Below are 3,125 nucleotides of genomic sequence, written 5' to 3'. Positions count from 1 at the left end.
TGGACCTCTGAAAATATTACCTATCTAAACTGAAATCTCATCTGAAGAAGCCTATGAATAGTACAGAATATCTCTGAGAACTGAAGCAATTAATAATAAAAAACTAGAGAAAAATATAAACGGACTAGATTTTCTTTACACAGTAGGGGAGGGGGGAGTAGTGCTACTTGTATACCAGTACCTATATAGGTGCTGAACATGTTGTTCGAAAGTGCCCAGTCTGATTGCAGCGGCTGCAATGCACAACCCGTTTTGCACGACCGCTGTCTTCTGAACGAACCCGCCTTTTCCTTGGCCGTCCTGGTGGCTTGAGTGATTTTGGAGGATTTATGATAACCTCAGCATCTTTATTATCATCATTCTGAAATACTGTTAACATCTCCTTCCAAAGAGTTTTATCTGGAATTGGGTGTATTGTTTGTGAATATGCCTTGCGATAATTTGTGACAGTGAAACAACTTTCAGTAAACCGATGAACATTCTGCCTGCAAGAAAGAAGAGCTGCCACAGCATGAGCACAGGGCAGCCCACAAAGCTGCCATCCGCGACATGAACAGCAACGAGAACGGATGTCCACTATATGTGACCCTTCATGGGATATGACTTCAAATTCAGCTTCATTTGCTCGGAGCACTTGATAGTTATGAGCACGCTCAATAGCCTCCGACACACGCCTTTCAGCAGATGGAACAAGTATACTAGTCCACTGCATGCTTGCTTCACGACGCTCATTGAACCAAGTCATTAGCTGCCGACGGATATACTCCATCATTTGTATAATTGGAAGCCCAGAAGCTTCAAGTATCCAAGTTGTCCAGTATTCAGCTATATTAGCTGTGAGATGCCCAAACCTTACACCCTCAAAATACGCTGTGGCCCACAAGCGAGGTGGGATTCGTCTGATCCAATAGGCAGCATCCTGTGATATCTCTTCAATCTCAAGGATTTTTGCTTCATATTCAAGTATAGTGAGAGCATAAGCAGCCTCCCAAAGAAGGTTGATGAGAATGGCACTGTTGAATTCCTTCCGGAAACTGTCACTAAGATGATGCATGCAAAACCCATGAAAAGCAGTTGGGAAGTTTGTTTCTACTCCATCCACAATTCCCTTCTGCCTGTCAGACAAAATTGTAAGCCTTGGCATGTTCTCTGCATTAATTTCAAGCAGGTTATGCAGCTCTGAAAGGAACCACATCCAGTTATCATCGTTTTCCTCGTCAACCACACCAAATGCCAAAGGAAACATAGCGCCATCTCCATCAAAACCAGTGGCAAAAAGCAAGGTCCCAAGGTACTTGCTTTTCAGAGAAGTCCTATCAAGTCCTATAAGAGGCCGGCATGCATTTAGAAAACCATAAATTGATGCTTGAAAGGAAATAAAGAGGCGTTGGAAACAGTTGTCAACAGGATTTCCATAGACAAACGCAATACTTTCTGGATTTGTCCTTCTGATTTGGTCACAATACTGAGGAAGTAATCGATAATCTTCCTCAAATGACCCACGAACTGCAGCCATGATTCGCTCCTTTCCCCTCCATGCCTGCTTATATGATAATGCGATCCCATGGATCCGGTGAATCTCTTCTAATATCTCCTTTGGTTTGTAATTAGGGTTTTCCCGCAGGCGTTGTTCTACAGACTCTGCAACCCATTGGACTGAGGCTTGATGATGACCAAGATGAGTAATTCCACCACAGGTATGTGGCTCATGGATGGTCCTAATTGTGAAGGTAGGAACACCAGGAAGCTTTGCAGCATGAATTCGCCAAGGGCATCCCTCACTTGCACATTTGGCAGTGAAACGAGTCTTGTCAGACTTGACTGTCTGCATTTCAAAGTGAAGGGAAATGGCTGCATCCCTCAGAGCCCTTCGGCAGCTATGGACATCAGGAAACTCTTGCCCAACAGTCAATTTGCGGTCAGGATCAACTAGGGCACGGGACTGAAGGACTGGAGGAGTAACTATCAGGGACTGCTGAACAGTCATATCTGAAACAGATACTATACCCATCTCCTGATTCTGCTCTACTAGGGCTAGATCTAAGCTCTCATGAAGATCATGGTTCTCTACAACAGTCAATTCATGATGGTCGGATAAACCCAAGTCATGATTCTCAACAGTAAAAGCTAATTCATTGTCATGGTTGTCAAGATCATCAGCATGGTCTTGAGCAGCTTCGGAATCTTTATCTCCATCCAACTCTAAACCATTTTCCTCAAGATTGTGTTGAAGAGCCATTTCATGTTCATGTGTTGGACCAAGAGCTAGTCCATGATCATGGGCATGTCCTAAACCCAAGTCATGGTGATGGGTGTGCACTCCTAAATCCAAATCATGGTCATTGGGGGTTTGGCCCAATCCTAAATTATGAGTATGATGAACAGGACCCAGAATCAAACTGTGATTGTGCCCAAGTGCCAAATGTTGATCTGGCATTAAGGATAAGTCATTGTTGTCCATAACAAATTGAATTGAATGGGGTTACCTCTATAGATGATGCAGCTGAATCAAATGAAAAAATAAATACAATATCTGCTTTAATTAGACGGACCTGTTGACAAAAAAAAAAATACATAGTTGTGAATGAAAAGTGAAAACCTTTGCTTTTTTCCTTCCTTCCCTCCACAGAGACCAGACCATTATAGATTAAAAGAATTACAGAAAAAGAGCATTTACCCGAAGTACAGAGTAAAGTTGGTTTGTGGGTTTTGCTCCGCAAATGTTGTAGAAACGACTGAGAAATAGAAAACCAATAGTATCAGTAAGCACAAATTAATACGAAGAAGCCACATTTCTCATTGAAGGGACTAGTAGGACATTACATTAGTTGGGTTTTTTTTTTTTAATATTTAAAAACAAAATAGAATATATATATATATATATATATAGAGAGAGAGAGAGAGAGAGAGAGAGAGAATCACAAATTCCATCAAACTGCAATGCTTCTAGTTTTTTAGTTATCTCGAAACCAAAGAAAAGAGAACTCACGTGACGTGCAAGTATAACGACGACCTCCCCAGAAAGAGAACCTGCAATTGAAAAAGAAGAAAAATGTTAATTTAGGGTTTAAGGAAAAGAAATTTGATTGAGGAGAGAAATTGAAGATAAAAAAAAAAAAAAAAAA

The 3,125-nt window shown here is 41.2% G+C and overlaps 1 protein-coding gene across 1 annotated transcript; it reads right to left on the bottom strand.

Moving 5' to 3' along the window:
• Positions 1 to 3,125, bottom strand: LOC126708607 (uncharacterized). Its single transcript, XM_050408416.1, has 4 exons — positions 2,990 to 3,125; positions 2,678 to 2,735; positions 2,487 to 2,503; positions 1 to 2,361 (listed from the first exon to the last, which is right to left on the bottom strand). The coding sequence occupies exon 4, from the start codon at positions 2,237 to 2,239 to the stop codon at positions 182 to 184; it is 2,058 nt and encodes a 685-aa protein (XP_050264373.1). The 5' UTR covers positions 2,240 to 2,361; positions 2,487 to 2,503; positions 2,678 to 2,735; positions 2,990 to 3,125; the 3' UTR covers positions 1 to 181.

Source organism: Quercus robur, chromosome 12 (assembly GCF_932294415.1).
Source record: "Quercus robur chromosome 12, dhQueRobu3.1, whole genome shotgun sequence".
Taxonomy (NCBI): Eukaryota; Viridiplantae; Streptophyta; class Magnoliopsida; order Fagales; family Fagaceae; genus Quercus; species Quercus robur.
Note: the sequence above shows the minus strand (reverse complement) of the source record. Positions and strands in the feature narration are given on the sequence as shown.